A 25209-nucleotide genomic window follows, 5' to 3' on the forward strand; every position below is an offset into this window, starting at 1 on the left:
CTAGGCGTACTCAATTAAGTATGATGTCTAGGAAAGTAATTGAGATTAGTGGTACTTAATAGAGCTTCGCTCCACCGACATCTCTCTACTTCCCTGGTCATATTTAATTGGAATTACCGAACGAATTGAGTGACTACAATTTGCCTAATGTTTGATTTTACTTTGGATTAGATTATGGTCACGAAACTTTGATGTAATCATTGGCTATTATTAATAAAGTATCGATTTATTTTATCTCATGTCATGGACATATTTTTCGAACTTTATTACTTAAAAGATATAAGAGCCAATGGTTTTCATGTGGAAACACATTGTGAGAATGGACAAGAGTTCCTTTGCATCACCTCTAATGACTACGGACATAAACGAGTATTAGAGAAACTTATGTGTCGATCTAGTGGGTTGTATGCAACCACTATTCGAGTAATTGAATCCAATCATGTTATATGATTTATGGGATTCTGACACATATAGGCTTTGGCATGACCGTCTGGGACACCCAGGTCGTGATATGATGATCCGTATATTAAAGACTTCACACGGACATCCATTCTTCAGAACGAAGAGAAGTAAAAACCAAAAATTGGTTCGAGGAGATGCACCTGCGCCTCACGGCGCCAAGACTGTGCAAGACCGGCCACTTAGGGCCGGCGCCGTCTACCCCCTACGGCAACAACATGGCATTGACGCCATGGATCATTGTTTGACTCCTCCTTCTACTTCTAAAGTCAATTGTGACTTCATGGCTAAACCAAAATCCTCATTGGTTGTCTCTAAAGCCCATCATTCGTTCTGCAAAGCCTGCTCTTTAGCAAAATTAGGATCGAGACCATCCTATGCAAAGGACACTAAAGAAAATATACCATTCTTGCAAAGAATCCATGGTGATATTTGTGGACCTATTCAACCATCATGCGGACCATTTCGATATTTTATGGTATTGGTTGATGCATCGACACGCTGGTCACATGTCATGCTATTGTCCACAAGGAACGCTGCATTTGCCAAACTCCTAGCACAAATAATTAAGTTAAGGGCTCACCACCCTGATCATCCTATTAAGTCTATAAGATTAGACAATGCTGGAGAGTTTACATCAAAGACTTTTGATGATTATTGCATGTCCATTGGGATTGATGTTGAACATCCTGTTCCTCATGTTCACACCCAAAATGGTCTCGCAGAAGCCGCCATTAAACGACTACAAATGGTCACTAGGGCATTGGTAATGCGCACCAATCTCCCTATTTCTGCTTGGGGCTATGCAATATTGCATGCAGCTGTGCTTATTCGTCTAAGGCCCACTGCCACTCAACCCTTTTCTGCGTCCCAGATGGTGACTGGGTATGAGCCTAATGTCTCACACTTACGCATATTTGGGTGTGCAGTTTATGTGCCAATTGCGCCGCCACAGCGCACCAAAATGGGTCCTCAACGACGATTAGGTGTTTATGTTGGATATGACTCTCCAACTATTGTCCGCTACATAGAACCCTTGACAGGCGATCTCTTTACCGCAAGATTTGCGGATTGTCACTTCGATGAGACAGTCTTCCCGTCGTTAGGGGGAGATAAGAACATCAATGTTCAACAGGAACGACAAGAATTGTCGTGGTCTGTCCCCACTCTGTCTCATCTTGATCCCCAAACCGCACAGTCCGAAATTGAAGTGCGGAGAATTCTCGATCTTCAGAACGTAGCAGAATCGATGCCTGATGCGTTTTCTGATATCGCTAAAGTGACGAGATCACACATACCTGCTGCAAACGTGCCTGCAAGGATTGATGTCCCTAAAATTAGAGGACATGACGCCATCTCAAGGTTACCAGAGCATGGCGCCAACGTCCCCACTCACAGTGATGGTGACTTTGTTGCTAGGCCCATGGCTCCTGCCAGGAAGCGCGGGAGGCCTATAGGTTCGATGGATTCTCGCCCAAGAAAGAAAGCGAGTTTGGCACAAAATAATCCATTAATCATCGATGTAAATAATCCATCTCATGAGAATATTCCGGATTATGGTTATGTCCGAGAGACATCATTGGGGGACGCTCCAATGTCAGAACCAACTCCAGAGAATAGAGAGATCTCCATAAATTACACTAGTGTACATGAGATGATGGATAGAAATTCTATGGCGATTGATGATGCATTTGCATATCATATTGCAAAAGGAATTATAGAATATGATGATATCGAACCTCGCTCTGTTGAAGAATGTCAACGAAGAGCAGATTGGCCTAAATGGAAAGATGCGATCCAGGTTGAATTGGATTCACTAACAAAGAGACAGGTATTTGGGCCTGTAACGCAGACACCCCCAAGTGTAAAGCCTGTTGGCCATAAATGGGTCTTTGTTAGAAAGCGTAATGAGAAAAATGAGGTGGTAAAATATAAAGCCCGCCTTGTGGCGCAAGGTTTCTCACAACGCCCTGGAATCGACTACGAGGAGACATATTCTCTCGTAATGGACGTTATAACGTTCCGCTACCTTATCAGTTTGGTAGTTTCCGAAAAACTTGACATGCAGCTTATGGATGTGGTTACAGCATATCTCTATGGGGATCTAGATTCAGAGATATATATGAAGGTTCCATATGGACTTCAATTACCCAAATCAAGTGGCTCTAAACCACGGAGCGCGTTTTCAATAAGGTTAAAACGCTCACTATATGGATTAAAACAATCCGGACGGATGTGGTATAACCGTCTAAGTGACTACTTGATTGGGAAGGGATATACTAACAATGAAATATGCCCATGCGTGTTCATTAAAAGAACAAGTTCCGGATTTGCAATCGTAGCAGTTTATGTCGATGACATGAACCTAATTGGAACTCTAGATGAGTTGAAGGAAACTGCTAAATACTTGAAATCCGAATTTGAGATGAAAGATCTTGGGAAAACACGGTTTTGTCTCGGTTTAGAACTCGAGCACCGTAGTGATGGGATTTTGATCCATCAGTCTGCATATACTCAGAAAATCCTAAGGCGCTTTAATGAAGATAAAGCAAAGCCTGTGAGTACTCCCATGATTGGTCGTAGTCTTGAGCCCGGAAAAGATCCGTTTCGTCCAAAGGATGAGGACGAAGAACCATTAGAGGCCGAAGTGCCCTATTTAAGTGCAATAGGCGCATTATTGTACTTAGCTCAATGCACAAGACCAGATATCTCATTCGCAATGAACTTGTTAGCTCGACATAGCTCCGCGCCAACACGCCGCCATTGGATTGGTGTAAAGACAATCTTTCGATACCTAGGAGGTACGATTGATATGGGCCTATTTTATCCCTACAGAGAAAAGAGGAATGACTGAAGAATGGGATCGGACCCCATTAGGCATGGAGCCGCCGTCCACCATAACATAGTGGCCGACCATGTTGCCGCCAACGCCGCCACCACCATCAAGGGTGGCCGGCCTCACCCTATCCCCCTCCATCAAAACGACAATGATGTTTTGATGGGTTTTGCTGATGCAGGGTACCTCTCTGACCCTCACAAAGGTCGCTCCTAAACGGGTTATGTCTTTACCATGGGAAGCACTGCGATATCTTGGAGGTCTACAAAGCAGACCCTTGTTGCTACTTCCTCAAATCATGCAGAGATTATTGCTCTACATGAAGCTGTACGTGAATGTGTATGGCTAAGGTCTGTAATTCGACACATTCAAGGAAGTTGTGGTTTGAAGTCTACCACAGATGAACCTACATGCATTTATGAGGATAATGCAGCTTGTATTGAACAAATGAAGTTAGGTTTCATCAAGGGCGACAACACCAAGCATATATCGCCTAAGTTCTTTTATAATCAGCAACAACAATCACTTCTAAAGATTGATGTGAATCAAATCCGATCAGAGGATAATGTAGTGGACTTATTCACTAAGTCGTTACCTAAATCCACCTTCGAGAAACATGTGAAGAGCATCGGATTGAGAAAGTTATCCGAACTCCTACGATTGTAGCAATCAGGGGGAGATATCGACATCAGGGGGAGTTATGATTTCTACATGTTCGATCTCGAAGAGTGAAGGACGTGTTGTGCTCTTTTTGTCATTCGACCAGGGTTATTTTTATCCCACAGGGTTTTTGTTACCTGGCAAGGTTTTTAACGAGGCAACGGATGAAGCGTCACCACCAAGTTTGAAGCGGCACAAGGGGGAGTGTTGAAGGAATATCGATTTAGTGTGCCTTATCAAACTAGGAGTAGCAATAGGAGAGAAGGTTCTAGATTTCCCAATCCTACACGGATTGATATTCCTTGTAACATTAGAACTAGTACTTTGTAATCCCTATATATAGGGCTCCTATTCTCAATAATATGGTTACAATTCTCTCTACAATTTCTCTCAAATCTCTTTTTCCTTAAACAATTCTGCCTTTATTATACAATATATATAAGTTCTTAATTGAAACAAAACTACGCTTAGTGGTATAATTGATTAAAAACATGAGAAAAATATTATGCATATAATGAGTACTTATAAATAAAAAGTCATTGTTCTAGCTAGAAAATAGCTTCATTTTGCTAGTCAATTGTTTTTTAGCAGGGCTTGCACTAAAAAAAAGGACGCGCTCCACACGCTAGATACAAAAACTAGGGTTTCTCTCACATTCAAATGTTGTTGGAGCAGAAGGAGATTACACCACTATCCAGTACTCGCTTTCCGTCTATTCAACACCGCAACCGCTTGTCATACCCCGAATTTTGAATAATAAGTTCAAATCCGAAACATGAATTAATACAACTCACATAAATACAACCTGAATTTTTTTCTCAAAACAACCACACTTCACACCTCTCAATATTACAATAAATCAAATCCTCAAGTTAATTATTACAACACACTCTCACCAAATCAAATTCTAAGGCTCAATGAGCTTAACTCACCTCACTATTACAAATGCTGTAAAACTATAACAAATACTCTAACCCGCTCGATCACCGCCCTGATTCTCCTGACCTGCAGGATTACCCGCTACACCGTTTGAATAGTGTACCGGGATTGCAACAATACAAACCCGGTAAGCTTTTTGCAAAGCTCGTATGAGTAAACGAAAGGATTGCACGATTTAAAGTAACACAATCAACTCAAGCACATTTTAATTTTGTTTTGCATAAGAATTGAAGTGTACAACGTCACTTCAAGCATCAATCAACTCACATCTCATCATGACTACTCAAAAATAAACAACTTCTTACTCAATATATACTCACAGGCTTATGATTTATTTATATAAATCATCCCATGCAGTATATTATACTTACAGGCTTATGATTAATTATATTAATCACCCCATTCAGTATATCATACTTACAGGCTTATGATTAATTATATTAATCATCCCATTCAGTATGTGATGTCATACCCAAGGGCATATGATAACTCGTTTATCCCCCAAGCAGTATGATGGCAGACAGACTAGAGCTCTAACTGTATCGTAAAGTGTCACCTGGGCCAAGGTTCACCTTACGAATGACTGCTTTTCTCAATTCACTCGACTCCTCATTTAATTCATCTCAACGACTCAACTATCGCACTTTACTCAATTACCCATTATCATAGACAACACAACATCTAAGATAAATCACATATTCCAAAGGGTAATGCTCAAAATATAACTCAGTAAATCACACCATCCAATATATATTCCACGTAAATATATATATATGTAGTCACCCACACAAGAGTGACCACTAATACCAACTATAGTTCACATGCAATAAAATCTAGAAATTCATTTTTTTATAGTTAAATACATTTTACTTACCTATGGACCGTAGTCGATCAAGTCCATATAATTTAAAACAAATATTTATTTTCATAAAACAATTTCCACAATTTCTCAATTAAATAAAATCACCGAATTTCGGTTCGTGAATGAACCATGTGCGATTTACTCACCTCGATATTCCCGCTGCGTCTTCAATTCAACACAATACACACCGAAACCGCTCACCCAAGGAAGACCGTCAATCACCTAGTCAAACATGACCTTAACTTAGCCAACAACTCAAAAACATACTCAAACGACAATCCAACGGTCGGATCGAAATTAAATGATGATCCAACGGTCGGATCCTCACGGATCGCCCTTAGGATCACCCTCCAAAAATCATCACGAAGATCCAACGGTCGGATCTTCCTGAATCGTCCTTACTAACATCTTCACAATTTTATACGAAAATCCGACGGACGGATTCTCACGAATCGCCTCCCTAATCACTGTTTTGCATTAATACGAAGATCCAACGGTCGGATCTTCGCCCATGACCACACAAAGCCACTGGAACAGTCATAAGATCATCATATCAAAACTACAAGTCCATCTGACGGTCCTAACTTCACAGATCACAAATCTAACGATCGAAATCGATCGAAACTTAAAAATTCATAACTAAATCATACGATATCCGAAAATTGCGTATAATATATCGAAATGATCGTATTGAAATATAGAATCTAAAAATGCACAGAAACTATATTTTTGACCCCCGGAGGTGGCCGGAAAGGGCCGCCGGAATTAGTGGCAGAGCCGCCGCCGACCACCGCCAATGGTGTCGGGGCCGGGCTGCTCCTCTTCCTCTCATCATGCTTAACAACTTTCATAACTACCATGTAAGCTGAAAATAACCGGAAGTGGTTGAAATTACCTAAAACAGTCGAGGTGGCCGGAAATTTCCAGAATCCGGCGAAATTTGCAGAATCCGGCAAGGCTTGATTTCGACGTCAAAACTTCAATTTCAGGCTTCGATCCCTTCTAGAGAGTTGTTAAGAAACTCAAGGTGAACTCATTGGTTCAAGAATCACAGAAAAATATGGTCTGTAGCTCGAGATATACCGATCGAAAGCTTCGGTGGTCGGAAAAATTCCAGAATCCGGCGAGCTTGAGTTTCGACGTAAAAACTTCAATTTCAGGCCTCGATTCCTTCTAGAGAGTTGTTAAGAACATCAAGGCAAACCCACTGGTTCAAGAATCAATCAAAACGATGCACTACAACTCGAGATATCACGATCGAAAGGTTTTGATTTTCGATCAAAAACCGGTCGAGCTCCGACGAACGTGAAAATGGTCGATTCAGGTCTGGTTCTTCTTGGTGCTTGTTCAGAAAGTTGATGCGAATCATATGAGCCAAGAATCAAGAGTATTGGTGGCTTGTAGCTCAAGATATTGAGATTGATTCGAAATCGGCTCAAACGGAGCCAGGTCCTCCGCCGTCACTACAGTCCATGTTGCGGCGCAAGGATGCCACCGGCGGCTGCGCAAGGTCTAGGCGAAGCTACTGGAGGTGGTCCGACGTCTTGAGGTGGCCTGAGGAGAGAGAGGTCGGCAGGTGAATGGTTGCTCTGTTTTTCTTGCTGGTTTCGGCTGATAGAGAGAGTGAGAGTGTCAGTGGGAGAGAGAGAGAGAGTGTCGGCAATGTCGATCAACACAAACAATTAACCCAGCATAATCATTAAAGTTAAAGTAATCGAATCATGAAAGTAAAGCACACTGTTTGCTTTGATTAAAGAAACAACCGGGTATTACAATCTACCCCCTTAAAGGAATTTCGTCCCGAAATTTAGGCGCAAGTTAATTGCTCTCGATTACGGTTAACCTAACCATCGAATCTCCATCTTTCCCAAAACTGTAGTAATCTACAAAGCCACAGCCCTTTGTATAAAAATACATTCCTATGGCCACTAAATCCTTTCATCACGATGTAAATTCTCAAAACAACTGCTCAACATCACTCCACATCAATTACACAAAATCATCACGTGGATCATCACATAGATCATCACTTAGATCTTCACAGAGATTATCTCATAGATCCTCACATAGATCATCACTCTGTACTGGCATACAAGCACAGTAAAGACTCCCACAAAGCGTTTCGCTACTCCATTAGCATCACGGTAAATCTCTATAGTAAAACTTAAGCATGCACTATTCTACACAACAATAGAGATGCATCACTCAAAACAAATCATCCCCAAAAGCACGCCAAGCACGCCAATAAAATATGTCACCCAGTGATGATGACTTGGGCTTGCTCAATCCTTGGGCTAAGCATTAGGGCTGGCCAATTTGGCCGAAGAAACCGAACCATCCACATTTCGAACCGGCCCGAACCAATTTGGGTTTAACATTTGGGCCTACCATTCGGGCCTACAAATCGGGCCTAACATTTGGGCTTACTATTTGGGCCTACAAATCGGGCCTAACATTTGGGCTTACTATTTGGCCCACAACTTTTTAGCTCGGCTACGGTATGAAATTGTACATACCGTAGGTATACCGTATATACGTATGCATACCATACAGACCGTATATACGTATGTATACCGTACATACCGTATATACGTCCGTATATCAAGCATATACGAGATCCAAAAATATTTGTAAGAGGTAAGGTTCGAACTCCCGACCTCGAACACGAAGGTTTTGCTCCCAACCACTGAAGCAAGAGCTGCCTTCATTAATATATGCCCACGTGTTATATTTATTATGTCATAAGCGACATAAATAAAATAACGGGGAAGGCAAGGTTCGAAACCTCACCCTGCTGCACAAAACTTTTGTCCCCAGCCACTGGAGCACAAGCTGTGCTTAATATAATGTGTACAAATGTTATACTTATTATGTCATAAGCGAACATAATAAAAATAAACGAGAGGCAAGGTTCGAACCTCTGACCTCTTGTACAAGAGCCTTGCTCTTCAACCACTAGAGCACCAGCTGCTCTCGTTACTATCCATGCAACTTCTTTTATTTATTCTATCATAAGCGATAGAATAACAACAAACTGTCGGTACACTCCACGTGCCACGACACGTCTCTTCCGTGATTTACGGAAAGCAAATCACTTTCGGCTAAAGCTGTCTGCCACAGCGTCTCGAGGTTCGGCCTGTCCCCTTACACGCTCAACACGCGCCAACAGCTTTTCCGGGTTTCGGGGCGACTTTAATCCAACGCGTGGATTCAAATTCTGAGATCGTTCATCCAACGGTGGAGATCTGCTCACCTTGTTCTATAAATAGGTGCATTCTGGAGAAAAACTGTTCACTCCAAAAGAAAAGAAATTTTCTTCCGAGCTCAAGTCTTTCTCTCTCAACTCTTCAGCCTGAAATCTTCTCAAATCCTTTCTTCATCAATTTCGATCCTTCTCTTCTGATCTTCTCTCCCATCTAGTTGATTCAATCCCATCTTTCCTCTGAACTTTCAGATCTTCAATCTTTTCCTCCAAATCTTCAATCCTTCTTTCTCAGATCTTTTCTTCCATTTGAAGATTCGATCTCATCTTTCCTCTGAGAATCTCAGATCTCCAATCACCAGTTCAACAACTCCAATCCTTCTAACAAAATCTCCCTCAAACACTAAACCATGTATTCCTCGATTTTCACATCCTCTCACTCCATGACCCAAGAGCCACGAACTCTGCAACTAATGGAGCTCCAAACCCCGCAACAAATGGAACCACAACAACAGCAACCAACAGAGGAGGGAGGAAACACCCAAGCAGCTGGAAGTAGTGCCAACATGGATTTCTGGCGAAGCCGTACCAGGTGGATTCCTACTCCAGAACAAATAAGAATCCTCAAGGATCTTTACTACGTCAAGGGATTTAAGTGCCCAACTACAGAGCACATTCACGAGATCTGCCTCCAGCTGAACCAGTATGGACATGTTGAGGGTAAGAACATTTACTTTTGGTTCCAGAACGTCAGGGCTCGAGAGAAGCAGATGAATAGGTGTAAGCAGGCTGCTCCAGTGCCCATGGAAACTAGTTCTCTTGGTACTGGTGGATCCATTGATCTCAATTTTGGGTCCACTGGTTCTACTGGTGCTGGTGGATCCATCGACATCAATTTTGGGCCAGCTGGTGGATCCATTGACATCAATTTTGGGTCCACTAGTTCTACTGATGATGGTAGATCCATTGATCTCAACTTTGGTTCCACCTATTCTACTGGTAATGAAGGATTTCTTGATTTAAATTTTGTTTCATATTCTTCCTCACACTTCAACACTAATACCAGTACAACTCTTTTGGCACAACAGGAGGACAACCATCCCTGCAACAACGAGGAGGAGATCACCAGGAGGTTCAAACTCTTCCTCTGTTCCCCGTGCACGGCGAGGACGTCTTTGGTAACCTGAAGGCTACTTCCGAGGAAGGTAGCGCTTTTGGTTACTATTCTGGTGGCTCAGGCGGTTACCACAGTGGCTCAAACGTTTCTCTTGAGCTCAGCCTCAATCCATCCGGAGCTGCTGACTAGGCTTAGTATAGCATGGTCCTCGTTTTTTTTTTTTTTTTTTTTTTTTTTTTTTTTTTTTTTGTAATGTAAAATCAATAAGATGGTGTGCATGTTTTCTTTTCTTTTTGTTTAACCAACAACAACACCAAGGATCGAACCTTGGTCACCCAATACTATTTTCAAAACCATAAACAACTCTACTGCACACATCTTTCATAATGATGCAATAAAAACAATCACTCAAAAAGAATCCAACAATCAATTAAGTCGCATCGAGGTCTAGCTAGTATCCTCTGAGTCCAACCAAACACAAACAATTTCATCGATAGGATTAGGGATTTATAAAGCTAAACACATCCTGAGTTAGCTAGGAAAAACCCACGTCTTTAGAGTTACTCTTACAACTCTTATAGAATCTCGATAATTCCATCTATCAATTGCTTCAACAAAAACTCATCACAATTCAATCCCTAACATTTAGCGATTCAGAAATCGAATCAAACTCCATATCACATAGTAATTCACTTGAACCACTATGGATACCTAACAAAGTCACTAAAATCAATATCCGAAATTGCACTTAACCATTTCTCCTAAAATCCATCACCACAGAAACACACCCTCATCTAATAACATTTACAGAGAGTTGACTCTAAATCTCCCCATTATTTACCGACCAAGATCAAACTCCATTTCAAAACTTTAAGTGTCCCGCCTACTTAAACTTAAAACACAAACAACCTCAAATTCACTTCAGTCCAACTCCATACTACGATCCAAAACTTAAGAAAACTAGTTCACAAAATCAATTTCCTTCACTTAAATAAAACTATGTCCACAAGTCATAGTCAGGTCAACAGACCAAGGTGTCCAAACGGAGAATTTCCAATCCAGTTGTCTTTGTGAAACGCAAAATATCAATCAAAATGATGCTCGCAACATCAACCACGTATACAAAACATGTTCCTCGGATCTCGATTTAAATTTAGAAATACTAAAACTACCACTAGTCCCACTTCAAATAGCCCTTAAGATTTTAGGTACTCGGAGAGAACTCAAATATATAGTCGTTCGTCTCAATCACTCAAACACGAGATCAAACTCCGTTCTCGCACCTCAAACTCTGCTCAACAACTTACAAGCACATGGAAGAATTAACCACAATAATTTCTTCCCTAACCGCAACACTACTCACAACTCCACATGAGTCTAGAATCTATTCAAATGCATCTGTATGTCCAACTTAAGAAGGCAAAATTACTATCAATTAATACTCGTATCCACATCAGATACGAGCATAGGTCCACACCATGCCTTCAACCAAACACTTCTACATACAAAAGGAAACTCATTTCCATAAACAATCCTCACTGACTCATCAGAGTTAAATCCGGAGGTTTCCATTCCTCAAAGATTACAACCTGCGGAAACTAAACTTATTCTAATACGAACTTAGAAGACAACTCTACCGTCCTACTGGCATACACGCTGTCTAGACCCCATACTAAGACATACCCAATGATTATACCAGTACCGAAGAGTATACGATGGGGATCCGCTGCAGACGGGCCATCACTCAGGGAGTACTGATTATCACCAAATATGTACCTTACGCTCTGATACCAAACTGTCACACCCCGAATTTTGAATAATAAGTTCAAATCCGAAACATGAATTAATACAACTCACATAAATACAACCTGAATTTTTTTCTCAAAACAACCACACTTCACACCTCTCAATATTACAATAAATCAAATCCTCAAGTTAATTATTACAACACACTCTCACCAAATCAAATTCTAAGGCTCAATGAGCTTAACTCACCTCACTATTACAAATGCTGTAAAACTATAACAAATACTCTAACCCGCTCGATCACCGCCCTGATTCTCCTGACCTGCAGGATTACCCGCTACACCGTTTGAATAGTGTACCGGGATTGCAACAATACAAACCCGGTAAGCTTTTTGCAAAGCTCGTATGAGTAAACGAAAGGATTGCACGATTTAAAGTAACACAATCAACTCAAGCACATTTTAATTTTGTTTTGCATAAGAATTGAAGTGTACAACGTCACTTCAAGCATCAATCAACTCACATCTCATCATGACTACTCAAAAATAAACAACTTCTTACTCAATATATACTCACAGGCTTATGATTTATTTATATAAATCATCCCATGCAGTATATTATACTTACAGGCTTATGATTAATTATATTAATCACCCCATTCAGTATATCATACTTACAGGCTTATGATTAATTATATTAATCATCCCATTCAGTATGTGATGTCATACCCAAGGGCATATGATAACTCGTTTATCCCCCAAGCAGTATGATGGCAGACAGACTAGAGCTCTAACTGTATCGTAAAGTGTCACCTGGGCCAAGGTTCACCTTACGAATGACTGCTTTTCTCAATTCACTCGACTCCTCATTTAATTCATCTCAACGACTCAACTATCGCACTTTACTCAATTACCCATTATCATAGACAACACAACATCTAAGATAAATCACATATTCCAAAGGGTAATGCTCAAAATATAACTCAGTAAATCACACCATCCAATATATATTCCACGTAAATATATATATATGTAGTCACCCACACAAGAGTGACCACTAATACCAACTATAGTTCACATGCAATAAAATCTAGAAATTCATTTTTTTATAGTTAAATACATTTTACTTACCTATGGACCGTAGTCGATCAAGTCCATATAATTTAAAACAAATATTTATTTTCATAAAACAATTTCCACAATTTCTCAATTAAATAAAATCACCGAATTTCGGTTCGTGAATGAACCATGTGCGATTTACTCACCTCGATATTCCCGCTGCGTCTTCAATTCAACACAATACACACCGAAACCGCTCACCCAAGGAAGACCGTCAATCACCTAGTCAAACATGACCTTAACTTAGCCAACAACTCAAAAACATACTCAAACGACAATCCAACGGTCGGATCGAAATTAAATGATGATCCAACGGTCGGATCCTCACGGATCGCCCTTAGGATCACCCTCCAAAAATCATCACGAAGATCCAACGGTCGGATCTTCCTGAATCGTCCTTACTAACATCTTCACAATTTTATACGAAAATCCGACGGACGGATTCTCACGAATCGCCTCCCTAATCACTGTTTTGCATTAATACGAAGATCCAACGGTCGGATCTTCGCCCATGACCACACAAAGCCACTGGAACAGTCATAAGATCATCATATCAAAACTACAAGTCCATCTGACGGTCCTAACTTCACAGATCACAAATCTAACGATCGAAATCGATCGAAACTTAAAAATTCATAACTAAATCATACGATATCCGAAAATTGCGTATAATATATCGAAATGATCGTATTGAAATATAGAATCTAAAAATGCACAGAAACTATATTTTTGACCCCCGGAGGTGGCCGGAAAGGGCCGCCGGAATTAGTGGCAGAGCCGCCGCCGACCACCGCCAATGGTGTCGGGGCCGGGCTGCTCCTCTTCCTCTCATCATGCTTAACAACTTTCATAACTACCATGTAAGCTGAAAATAACCGGAAGTGGTTGAAATTACCTAAAACAGTCGAGGTGGCCGGAAATTTCCAGAATCCGGCGAAATTTGCAGAATCCGGCAAGGCTTGATTTCGACGTCAAAACTTCAATTTCAGGCTTCGATCCCTTCTAGAGAGTTGTTAAGAAACTCAAGGTGAACTCATTGGTTCAAGAATCACAGAAAAATATGGTCTGTAGCTCGAGATATACCGATCGAAAGCTTCGGTGGTCGGAAAAATTCCAGAATCCGGCGAGCTTGAGTTTCGACGTAAAAACTTCAATTTCAGGCCTCGATTCCTTCTAGAGAGTTGTTAAGAACATCAAGGCAAACCCACTGGTTCAAGAATCAATCAAAACGATGCACTACAACTCGAGATATCACGATCGAAAGGTTTTGATTTTCGATCAAAAACCGGTCGAGCTCCGACGAACGTGAAAATGGTCGATTCAGGTCTGGTTCTTCTTGGTGCTTGTTCAGAAAGTTGATGCGAATCATATGAGCCAAGAATCAAGAGTATTGGTGGCTTGTAGCTCAAGATATTGAGATTGATTCGAAATCGGCTCAAACGGAGCCAGGTCCTCCGCCGTCACTACAGTCCATGTTGCGGCGCAAGGATGCCACCGGCGGCTGCGCAAGGTCTAGGCGAAGCTACTGGAGGTGGTCCGACGTCTTGAGGTGGCCTGAGGAGAGAGAGGTCGGCAGGTGAATGGTTGCTCTGTTTTTCTTGCTGGTTTCGGCTGATAGAGAGAGTGAGAGTGTCAGTGGGAGAGAGAGAGAGTGTCGGCAATGTCGATCAACACAAACAATTAACCCAGCATAATCATTAAAGTTAAAGTAATCGAATCATGAAAGTAAAGCACACTGTTTGCTTTGATTAAAGAAACAACCGGGTATTACACCGCTGTTGGCACTAGTCTTCTTGTTCGTGCTGGACACGTGCATGATCGAAGAGGAGATGGGGTATGTGAAGTCGGCCCTCGAACAAGCAATTGGACTGCTTCCTGATCGGGTTCATGCAGTTTGGGGCTGAAGTTCAAGTGCATGAATTGAGTAATGTGTGTGTTTAGGGGAAGCAAGGAGATTTCGAGTGATCAAGTTCTACAACAATTGGAGACTGAAAATTGAATTCTGGAAAAACTGAAAAGGAGGTTTTTGATCTTGAAAGTCTAAAAATTTGGGCCCGAAATGTCTCGATTCTGTTCGTGTTAGGATAAACACCTATTTTGGCCCCAACCTGGTCCCGGGCCTAATGAGAAACATGTTAGGACCGCTCTGTGTCCCACCCTATTTTTCAGACCATGTTTGGGTTGTTGATCTTAATTTTCTATATTTATTTTTCTTAGTTGTTTTGGTGTAGCTTTTTGCTAGTAATAAGTCCCTACCATTGTTTTGATTGAGCTTTGTGTTTTGGGTTGGGGATTCTTCTGTCACGCCCCGGACCTGGTGTTGGTGGATTTTAAGCACCTAACGCTTAATCCGAGGTGTGATCGAGTGTTACAAAGCAGAATATAAATAAACTATTCCTTCTAGGCTCGTCTAACCCACTTCGGCTCATCAAAATCTAAGTACTTCTTTGCAAAATGGATTAGAGCTGGGTGGATGAGCAAAACCACGCGCTCAGTGAGTAAATCATGTAATGTGCCAGTAAAGCCATGTCATTTTATACACGCTAGAAAGTAGTATATCGTATACACATCAATTCACAGCAATTCATCACATCGCATCATCCCTTCTTATTAATTATCATTCAATTTAGTGTACCCCATGGGAATCCTAATGGCTTTCTCTAGCCCTATGCCACCGTGCCTAATGGCTTTCTCTAGCCCTATGCCACCGTGTGACACATCCTTACATCGACATAATCAATCAAGAAGCTCTCATGTTCCATGACTAGTCAAACAATGGATCCAGCACATAATATATATAAACTCTGCATATTTTGCAAATAGACATACTTCACTTGAAAATATAGAGATATTTCATAAATAGATAAAATCATGCTTTTCCACCAGTTTTATAGCAAATAGGAATATTTGAAACATAATTAGGCTCAAACCTACTTTATTACCTTATGTTTCATACTTCACGAGGCACTACTTGACCTTTGGTAGTGATAGTTGAGGAAGTGGGCGTTTGGCTTCTCGTTTGGTACACAGTACGGGGTTTAATTATTATTTGAATCTTTTGTACTCTCTACGTGGAAAATTGAAATTCACTTTTATCGAGTCAAACATGACAAATTTCTTTGTAATATTATCATATTAATGAAACTATCGCTTATCCTGAAAAAGAAAAACTTGATTTTATATTTTAACTAAAAATATATTTTAAATATTTTTTTGTACGAGCACCTAGGCAGTACCTAAGAGCAAGTCCAGCGGTTGGACTTTGCCCGGGCAAATTGGGAGAATGTTGACGTGTTGACCGGCCAAGGCAATTTTTGCAACTCCACCGGTCCATCTTTGACCAGCCATGTTTTGGCTTTTGATGCCCCTAGTCAAAATAAAAGGCAAGTTCATGACTAATTTGTTGCCCAGCTGCCAGCTCGCCCAGTATGCATGTGAGGTGACTATTGCAACTGACAACCATAGAGTGACGCGGAGGAGACAAGGCGTGGAGGGAACGCACCAATGAGGTGATAGACTGCAATTTTTTTAAAAACCGATGAACAGTAAAAATGAACATTGAATTTAAACACTGAAAACCCACTGGTGAATAGTGAATTTTGGGTGAACAGTAAAAGGTGAACAGTGTTGACCGGGCAAGAAAAACAACGGGTGTAAACCCATGTCCAGTGACAGTGAATAGTAACTTGACCGGTCGAATTCTTGACTTCTCGACTTTGCCTTTTCTTGACTACGGGTGAACTTGCTCTAAGTGGCCGGCCGTCCATAGTGCTTTGGAATCTTAAGTCAAAAAAATGTGATAAGAGATTACAGTGTCTCATCATGATTGAATTCTTGGGCCCCTACCCCTTGTGTGAAGTTATTCGATATCCATCCAACTGAACAGCAAGTAATCCCCTTAATTCCTATCGGCAAATCAAGTATTTCATTTCTTGCATTCTAGTTCATTACTGGATTAGCACGAGCTTCGACCTTGTGGTTGGAGATGGCTGCTCCTTCGTCTATTTCTTGTTCTTGTTTTAGCCGTTGTTTCAACTATGATGTCTTCCTGAATTTTAGAGGTCAGGACACTCGCAAGATCTTTGTCGGCCATCTCTACAAAGCTCTAGATCAGAAAGTAATAAGCACCTTCATAGATGCTGAAGAGCTCAGAAAAGGTGATGACATTTCTGAGTTACTGATGTGCATTCAAGAGTCAAGGCTTTCAATAGTAGTTCTCTCTCAAAACTATGCTGCCTCCACATGGTGCTTAAAAGAACTTGCAAAAATCCTGGAATGCATGGATACAAGGAAGCAGATAGTTGTGCCCGTTTTCTACGAAATAGATCCCTCTGATGTTCGCAGACTCAAGAGAAGTTTCGCAAAAGCTTTTGCCGAATATGAACATGATCCTAACACCCCCAATGAAGATGTGCAGAGCTGGAAGTCCGCTCTAACCAGAGTTACCTACTTGTCTGGCTGGGACTCGCGTGATTACAAGTAATTTTTCTTTCTTCTCTTCATGCATCAAAAGATATCTCCACTGAAATTTTCTTCATTCTAATTAAATTATGATATGGTTCGTACGTAATTTATGTATAGCAATGTAACTGAACTAAGCAGATCCTACCTAGGTTCGTGTTTTATGATGCTAGAAGCATAGAAAGAACCGCCGACTTCCTTAATTGTCATCTATAAGCTTGAAAGAGCACACTGACTTTGAAAATTTTCACCATAAATTGTAAATTAATAATCATGGTGACAATTTCAAACGTACAAGCTGGTTCCATATATTCTAATTGGGATTTACTTGCTTTGGTTGTAAATGGTTTGCATTTCACCTCACTTTTAAAGTTTAGTGTTCGTATATGGTTTACAATACTGTTTTCAAAATTTCGTAGGGATGATGCTAAGCTCATTGACGACATTGTAGAGGATATATTTAATAAATTGATTCACATATCCTCAAGTAAAGCAAACAGCTTGGTTGGAATGGACACCCACTTGAAGGAAATGGATTTGTTATTATGTCCTGCAGACCCTGCAGTCAACAATGTTTGCATTATTGGAATATGGGGAATGGGCGGCTTAGGCAAAACAACGATTGCTAGAGCTGTTTATGATAGAATCGCCTGTAATTTTGAGCACTATTGCTTCCTTGAAAATGTCAATGAAGGTTTCATGAAGAAGGGTAAAATACAAATGCAAGAAGAACTTCTATCCAAAATCTTGAAGGAAAAGGTGCACGATCTAGGCATGTTGAACAGAGGTTCCAACATGATAATGGAAAGGCTCGGTAAGAAAAAAGTTTTTCTTGTTCTCGATGATGTAGACAATTTTGCCCAGATTGAAACCTTAGTTGGGAGACATTCCTTCGGTAGTGGAAGTAGAATCATTATAACAACTAGATATATACAGTCCCTCAGCGGTGTTGATGCGACATATAGTCCTTCTTTCTTAAGTGATAATGAAGCTCTTGAACTGTTTAGGCAGCATGCCTTCAGAACAAACCAACCCACTGGAGAGTACAATCATCTCTTAAGGTGTGTCATAGAATATGCTCAAGGTCTGCCTTTAGCACTTAAAGTCTTGGGAGCTTTTCTTAATAACAAAAGTCCACTTGAGTGGGAAGATGTGTTGGAGAAAATAAAGAAAATCCCGCACAGAGAAATACAGGACGTGCTTAGAACAAGCTTTGATGGACTGGATGATTTAGAGAAGGAGATATTTCTAGATATTGCATGCTTCTTTAAAGGGATAAGCAAAGGCTATGTAATAAAAATCCTAGATGGTTGTGGCTTTTTTTCCCATTGTGGATTAAGAGTTCTAGCTGATAGAGCTCTCATTACTATCTCAGATTGGAACATGGTCGAGACACATGATTTACTACAGGAAATGGGTCGGGAAATTGTCCGCCAAGAATCTGTTAAGGAGCCTGGGAGACGCAGTAGGTTGTGGAGTTATGAAGATGCTACTAAGGTGTTAACTCCAAATACGGTGAGATCTATATACATATGTTTTATATATGATTGTGATATAGCTCTTTTTCATATTATATGGACCTGCTGTTTAGTAGGAAGTATAAGCTTTTACCAAAATCAAATTCATGCATGGAAAGCTTGTATGATTGTATTAACCTTATAATCTTAAATGGGCAAGCTTCTAGATATGTGCAGTCACTTAATGTCCACTATCTGTTATGTAGGCTACCGAAGCAGTTGAAGGCATATTCCTGGACTTGTCAAAGTCGAAAGAGGTATACTTACATGCTGAAGGTTTTGTTAGAATGACAAAACTACGGCTGCTCAAGATACATTACAACTCTGGTGACGATCCAAGTGATGACTGTAAACAGCACATGATTGGGGACTTAAAGTTTCTCTCTCATGAGCTGAGGCTTCTCCTCTGGCATGGATTCCCCCTAAAGTCCTTACCATCCAATTTTCAGCCGAAGAATCTTGTTGATCTTGACATGCGGTATAGTCTCATTGAACAACTTTGGGAAGGAACCAAGGTAAAATCATCATTTGGATTTGTAAATGTCGATTATCGTTAGATGTCTTATGAATTATTTAATTCATATGGTTGTTCTAACTTGCAGCCTCTGGAAAAGTTGAACTTCATCAACTTAAGTCACTGTCAATACCTTAACAGAATCCCCGACTTCAGTGAGGCACCAAATCTTGAGAGACTGAATCTTGAAGGTTGTGTAAGTTTGTTGGAGGTTCACCCATCCATTTCAGCTCTTAGAAAACTTGTTTTCTTGAGTCTAAAAGGCTGCAAAGAACTTAAGAGTGTTTCAAGCAGCAGTATTGGTATGAAATCTCTTAAAATCCTCAATCTTTCTGGCTGCTTAAGTCTTGAGAAGTTTCCAGAGATATCAGTAATTTTGAAGGAGCTATCAGAGCTTTGTTTAGATGATACTGCAATTGAAGAGCTGCCTTCATCGATTAATAATCTTACTGGTCTTGTTACTTTGAATCTCAGAGGTTGTAAAAAACTTAAGATTCTTCCGAGCAGCATTCATTTGAAATCTCTTAAACACTTTTATCTTTCTGGCTGCTCAAACCTCGAGAATTTTCCAGAGATTTCAGAAGTTATGAAGCTACCACAGCTTTACTTAGATGAGACTGCAATTAAGGAACTGCCCTCATCGATTGATCGACTTCAGGGGCTTGAAATGTTAAGTATGAGAAACTGCAGAAGCCTCCTCTGTCTTCCGAACACTATTTGTAACTTGGCAAATCTTACGGAGCTATATCTGACTGGGTGCTCAGCGCTTTCTAACTTGCCTGAAAACTTGGGGAATTTAGAATTCTTGAGGGACCTTGAAGTGGAGGGAAGTGGTATAACACAACTTCCATTCTCTATCTTACTTTTGAAGTTTGAAACGTTATCATGTGCAGGATGTAAAGGAATGATGGCACCCTTTTCATCATGGTCATCATCAGTCCAAGAATATTCTAGTTACTCAGGTCTGCAACTTCTTAATTTAAGTGACTGCAATCTGTTGGAGTTATCAGACGGTATTGCTCACTTATCTTCATTGCATACACTAGAGCTGCGCAGAAATAATTTTGAGAGCCTGCCTGCAACAATGAATCAACTGGTTCGTTTAACACGTCTCAATGTGGAAGCTTGTAAGAGTCTCAAATCAATACCGGAACTTTCTTCAAGTATACAGTACATAGATGCGCATGATTGTACAGCTTTGCATACAGTTTCAAAGCCAAAATTAAAACCTCAGCAACAGACACATCATTCCTTCACATTTTCTAATTGCCTCCAGCTGGTACAAACAAATCTATTTAACGATATCGTGGAAACTCATTCTCATTGTCAGGTCTCTCTCTCTCTCTCTCTCTCTCACACACACACACACACACACAAATTTACCTGTAAGTCAAGTTAACAGTTCATTTCAATATATAGGATAACTGTCTGCAAGTTCTTTCCTTCAAAATGTGTCTTGCTGGAAGGAATAAAATTCCCGATTGGTTCAACCATCAGTGTGGCGGATCTTCAATTACGGTGCAACTACCACCAAATTGGTTCTGTAATCAGTTCTTTGGATTCGCTATATGTGCTAACTTTAAGGGTGCTAATATCGAAACATCCCATCTCTCTGCTCGAAGTTTCTGTACTTTAACAGGAAATCAGGGTAAAACTGCTTTCAGTTTTGATTTGCTCCGTTGGCGTTTCAAAAGTGACAGATTCCTAGAGTCAGATCACATGTTCCTGGGATATGTTTCATGGTCTAAATATCGCCTGGTTGAACAAGGAAAGCCAATCAATGAAAGATATTACACTGAGGCCACATTTGAGATTGTAGTAGAAAATGGAATTCATGCACCCGATTTCAGGACAGAAATACAACAACATTGTATCACAAGTTGCGGAGTTCGTTTCTTTACCCGGCCCAAGTGTGACCATGACAGATGTGAAATCCTTTTGGCTACCATGCGGAAGAGAAAGAGAGAGAGAAAAAGAGAGAGGCGGCGGCGGCGGAGTGGGCAGGTTCATTAACAGGTAGCGCGTCTTATAGATTGAAGAGATAGAGAACTGGTACGTGTAAGTTTCTTTGTTATTTCTCTCATCACATTTTGATATTGACTAGGTTTAAGCCAATTGAGGGCCTCACAGCAGACGCCAGATTCTCAGTTGATGATCATGTTATAGTCCAGTGTCGGCCGGAGGAAGTTCCGGTAAGAGACCAGAATCTCGAGAATCCGGTTGAGGTGCTTGACCGAGGGTTTGCAGTGGAATTGGAACACTGTGTAGAAGGTTTTGAGGGCCTTCTGGGGCAAATGGGCCTCGTCGTAGATTTTGATGAGGTGGGTGAAGAGAGCTGGGGAGGGGGAGTAGGTTTGGGACTTGAGGCGGAGGAGGAGGTGATCGACGAGAGAGAAGTAGAGGGAGCGGGCGAGCTTGAGGATGAGGGTGAAGTAGGAGGAGTAGGAGTGACGGAAATGGGGGTGGCGGGCGACGAAGTCGAAGATTTCTTTGGCGAGGAGAGGGTCGGATTGGGAAAGCGATGAGCTTTTGGACTCTGGAGGGAGACCCAATGATTTCATGGTGGGTTTGTGGGTGGTGGGGGTGGGGTTGGGGTTGGGAGGTGTGGAAGAAGAAGGAGATGAGTGGTGGGGTTTTTGGCGGGAGGGTTAGTACGGTTTTGGGTGAGCGTAGGGAGAGGAGATGCCGCATCTTTTCTCTCTAGTCTCTACATAGCTCCTTCAGATCAAACTGGGAAGACTGAAAGATTCAAAGATGCAGACTTTTTGTTGTTCTGAGAGTGAAAGATACAGACTTTTACTTCATTTCTTTCAAAGAAAACCCAATAAAGGCCATTACTTTTACCAACCGACGAGGCCCAAATTTCAGCCCATTCGGTTGTTGAGGGGAATCAAAGATGTCATGGCAACTAAAAGGGTCCATTGGTTCATTGGAATCTGTGACGCCGGACGGCCATGGATTTTGCTTATCACGGTAAGAGAAGCTGCTGCAGCTTTGGGTTTGTTCCTCTAATGCGTGCATTGAATTCGTAGTTGCCTTAGTCTTCAGTTGATGTCATGCTCTCATTGTTATCATTGTTATCTGTTGTTGATTAATATTGTGCTTGGAAGCAAAATTGATATTACCCACATTTTTCTGTGTTTCGGTTTTGCTTGTATAAAGAACGACACATCCTGATTGCTTGAATTGTGTACCTGAAAAAAGCATGTGTCCTTTTATTTAAACATATTAGACAATTTATCATTCATCGTGGGATGGCAAAAATCCCCATCGGGTAGGGTACCCATCGGGTATTCGATTCTAACGGAGAGAAATTCGGGGGAAATCGGGTAACGGGGAGATTAAAAAACTTTGAGAATAAATTAAATTATAAGGGTAAATATGACATCTACTTTGTAGATTTTTATTAAGAAAATTTTAAAAAAAATCCCACAATCCCCACTTTTCTCTCCCACTATTTTCTCTCTACAATAACTATTTTATTTTATTTTATTTATTTTCTTAAATAAAAAACTATTCACATGCAGAGCATGTATGAAAAAAAACTAGTATTATTTATTATATATATATTTTTGATATTATTTATAAAATAAATATTTATGTAAACTTCATTTTTTGTCAATATTTAAATTCTGTTAATAATAAAAAAACGGAAGATTCTTTTAATAAAAGATCTTTATCAACATATCAATTTTTCTTGATTTTTTTTTTTTTGAATGAGATTCAACATTTATATTCATCACAAGTCAGAATAGGCCGTTACATACCCTTCCGCTGTCATTTAAGACCATAGACAGACAAGAAGCTAGTGGTAGTACCCACAGGTGGTACATACATATAGTCATACTCATTATACATTCAAATACGTAGAAATAACGGATATCCTCCTTCGGTACTACTCCAGAGACGCTACAGACATAGAGCATATAAATGCCTAGTTTCCTAATACAAGGAATTATTGTAATTAGACTAACTAAAAACATAAAGATGGACCTAAGGCAAAACCCTAGCCCAAAATTCTGCAATCCAAGTAGCCCAAGAAGAAGGCCCACTCAAGGCCCAGTAGGCATGGCATGGCCAGAGATCCAGCCTCCACCTCCAGACCACCAAACCACCAGCGCAGCCCCGCCCCCTTACCTGCTTCGTCCTGTTCTCGCCGCCTCGAGTCCGCCACAGTTCACCATGCTAGAAAACCCGATGAAACACGCCGCCACAAGAAATACGACGAAACCCCCGCCGCAACAAGCCGCATCACCAGTGTAGCCCACCCCAGTGTCTGCTCCGTCCTATCCCCACCGCCCCGAGACCGCCACAGTTCGCCACACCTGAAAACCCGGCGAAACACACTGCCACGAGAAACACGACGAAACCGGCGCTGCCACAAGCTGCATCCCCAAACTCGTCTCGATTTCACCATCCTCGATCGATGCCGCTAATGACTTCGAATCGCGCCGTCAATCCAAGCCTCTATCAACACGAGATCTGCCACCTCCCAGAGATCGCCTGCCTGAAAACTCAAAACCAACCATCACCTGCCAGAAACTTGAGCAACCCAATCAATGGACAACCGGAATAGCTCATTCAGTCCCCGTCCGGCAGCAGAACCACGTGACCATCGGCGGGGCCAAGGCCAATCGAGGTGCCAGGGCCGCTGCCGGACGAGAAGTTTGCACATTGGACGTTGCCGAGGTAGGGTTTCTCTCAAAGGGTCGTTGCCCTCGGGCTTGAGGGCATAGTCTTAATTAATTCTAATTTCAATTTTTCTTGATTGAAATAAGAAATTTATTTTATTTTGATGTTTGATTTTAACTTCATATTTTACAATCCATAATTATTTGTATAAATTTTTATATAATAAATTAGTAATATTGTTAACCGGGATTGGGACGGGTACAGGGACCTAATCCCCAATGAGGACGGAGACGGGGAATCCCCGATATCTTATTAAGGGGATTGGGGCAGGTAAAGGGATAGAGAATGAAGTCGGGTATGGGGATGGTAATTTAATCCCCTTACCCTACCCTCCCCATTGCCATCCCTAGATGAATGGCAATCGAAGCATTATACATAGGAAAATGATTTGTGGCCTCAATCTTAGGTGTCGTGTCATGTCATGGCACCTATATATATCACATATTTGTCAAATCATGCCATGTAATTCTTGATAAAAAGACCATCTTATCATTTTAAAATCTAATGACTCTAAGTTATTTTAGCTTTCTTCTAAAAAAATAAAAATTATTTTGGCTTTTTTTCTTTTTCATTTTTTCTTTTCATTACACTCATGCTTAGATTTAAAAAATAAAATAAAAAATTTCTTCAATCAAGAATAGAAAAAATTTCATGTAATTCAGTCAATAAATTTGCACATACATTCGATCAATAGATTTGCATAACACATGTATATGAATTCAAACTTTGTTGGGTTCCTGTAAATTTTGAAAATATAATGTGAAAAATACATATTCATATGATTATATCTATTCTTTTGTTCGTTTTTTTCTTTTTTATGTAGCTAGGGTTTAAACGTTATATTTGAGTTTATTGTTTTTTGTTTGTTTTTTCCCTTATATTTAGATTGTATATAATAATTAGGGAAAATCGTCCATATAGTACCTGACCTTTTCCCCATTCTAAACTTCAGTACCTCACGTTCAGAAAATATCATAACGGTACCTAAGGTTTCGACCCCGACCGAAGATCGGTACCTGGTGCCGTTAGCTTCGTTACAAAAACGGACGGCTGGTATATTTTGATCATCAAATGACCAATTTACCC

General features: G+C 40.7%; 1 protein-coding gene and 2 long non-coding RNA genes across 4 annotated transcripts; 1 reads left to right on the plus strand and 2 right to left on the minus strand.

Moving 5' to 3' along the window:
- Positions 1–4729: 4729 nt before the first annotated feature.
- On the minus strand, positions 4730–7373 carry LOC133718731 (uncharacterized). The gene is made up of 3 exons (XR_009850542.1): positions 6652–7373; positions 5903–5978; positions 4730–4975 (listed from the first exon to the last, which is right to left on the minus strand). It is a non-coding gene; the product is annotated as an uncharacterized LOC133718731 (long non-coding RNA).
- A 4539-nt stretch (positions 7374–11912) lies between these two features.
- On the minus strand, positions 11913–14556 carry LOC133718744 (uncharacterized). Its single transcript, XR_009850544.1, has 3 exons — positions 13835–14556; positions 13086–13161; positions 11913–12158 (listed from the first exon to the last, which is right to left on the minus strand). It is a non-coding gene; the product is annotated as an uncharacterized LOC133718744 (long non-coding RNA).
- A 2209-nt stretch (positions 14557–16765) lies between these two features.
- LOC133718605 (disease resistance protein RUN1-like) lies at positions 16766–22559 on the plus strand. 2 transcript variants are annotated; one of them, XM_062145473.1, is made up of 7 exons: positions 16766–17418; positions 17820–18915; positions 19124–19432; positions 19520–20393; positions 20478–20761; positions 20851–21447; positions 21536–22559. In XM_062145473.1, the coding sequence occupies exons 1-6, from the start codon at positions 16925–16927 to the stop codon at positions 21442–21444; spliced, it is 3651 nt and encodes a 1216-aa protein (XP_062001457.1). In that variant the 5' UTR covers positions 16766–16924; the 3' UTR covers positions 21445–21447; positions 21536–22559. The 2 variants fall into 2 exon arrangements, with proteins under 2 accessions (XP_062001457.1, XP_062001456.1); XM_062145472.1 differs by having other exon boundaries at positions 19520–20761.
- Positions 22560–25209: the final 2650 nt, after the last annotated feature.

This window comes from Rosa rugosa, chromosome 6, assembly GCF_958449725.1.
Source record: "Rosa rugosa chromosome 6, drRosRugo1.1, whole genome shotgun sequence".
In the NCBI taxonomy this organism is placed as follows: domain Eukaryota; kingdom Viridiplantae; phylum Streptophyta; class Magnoliopsida; order Rosales; family Rosaceae; genus Rosa; species Rosa rugosa.